At 65.3% G+C, this 551-nt stretch overlaps 1 protein-coding gene across 1 annotated transcript in view; it reads left to right on the top strand.

Annotated features, from left to right (window-relative positions):
• Nucleotides 1–452: 452 nt before the first annotated feature.
• Nucleotides 453–551, top strand: part of Dgki (diacylglycerol kinase, iota) — a 423,919-nt gene continuing 423,820 nt past the window's right edge. The window contains exon 1 of the mRNA XM_013021551.1: nucleotides 453–521. Coding sequence (XP_012877005.1) covers nucleotides 453–521 — 69 coding nt within the window. The remainder of the gene's footprint in view (nucleotides 522–551) is intronic.

The raw sequence follows: 551 nt of genomic DNA, 5'->3' as shown, positions 1-551 counted from the left end.
CGCAGGCGCCCAGCCCCCTTCTTGGGGCTTCTTGCCACTTGGGCTGCGCTTGGTGTCGGGACAGCTCAGCAAGCACGTGGCGCTCTGGTCCCCACTTCTGCCTCCTGGACCGTCCCAGTCTTCACTGAACACCCCGCCATCCGATCCGGTGCCATCCAATTAAAACAGCTGTGTAGCGAGTGGCTGCTGGCGTCTGCAAGGCACGGGACAGGCCGGGGATCCGAAGAGGGCATTCAGGGCTGGGTGTCACCAGTCCTCGCCCGAGGCAAGAAACAGGCGCTTAAACTTGGCCCCCCTCTGCTCCCCACCCCTTCTCCTTAATTCACATGGCTAACGAATTTCGCTCCAGCGTCCTCACCTGCTCGGCGTCTGTTACCTTCCCCGAAGCTTTCCCATGTCTGGCCGGCTGCTTGCCTGGCGCCAGCTTCTAGGGATCGCCCCCGAGAAGTGGGATGGGGAAAATGCAGCAGCCCTCCCCGCTCGCCCCTGCCCCGCGAAGCCTCGGGGCAGCCGGGGACTGGGTGCCGGGTGGGCGCCGCGGGGCAGCGCAG

Source organism: Dipodomys ordii, unplaced genomic scaffold (genome assembly GCF_000151885.1).
Source record: "Dipodomys ordii isolate 6190 unplaced genomic scaffold, Dord_2.0 Scaffold56, whole genome shotgun sequence".
Lineage (NCBI taxonomy): Eukaryota > Metazoa > Chordata > Mammalia > Rodentia > Heteromyidae > Dipodomys > Dipodomys ordii.
Note: the sequence above shows the minus strand (reverse complement) of the source record. Positions and strands in the feature narration are given on the sequence as shown.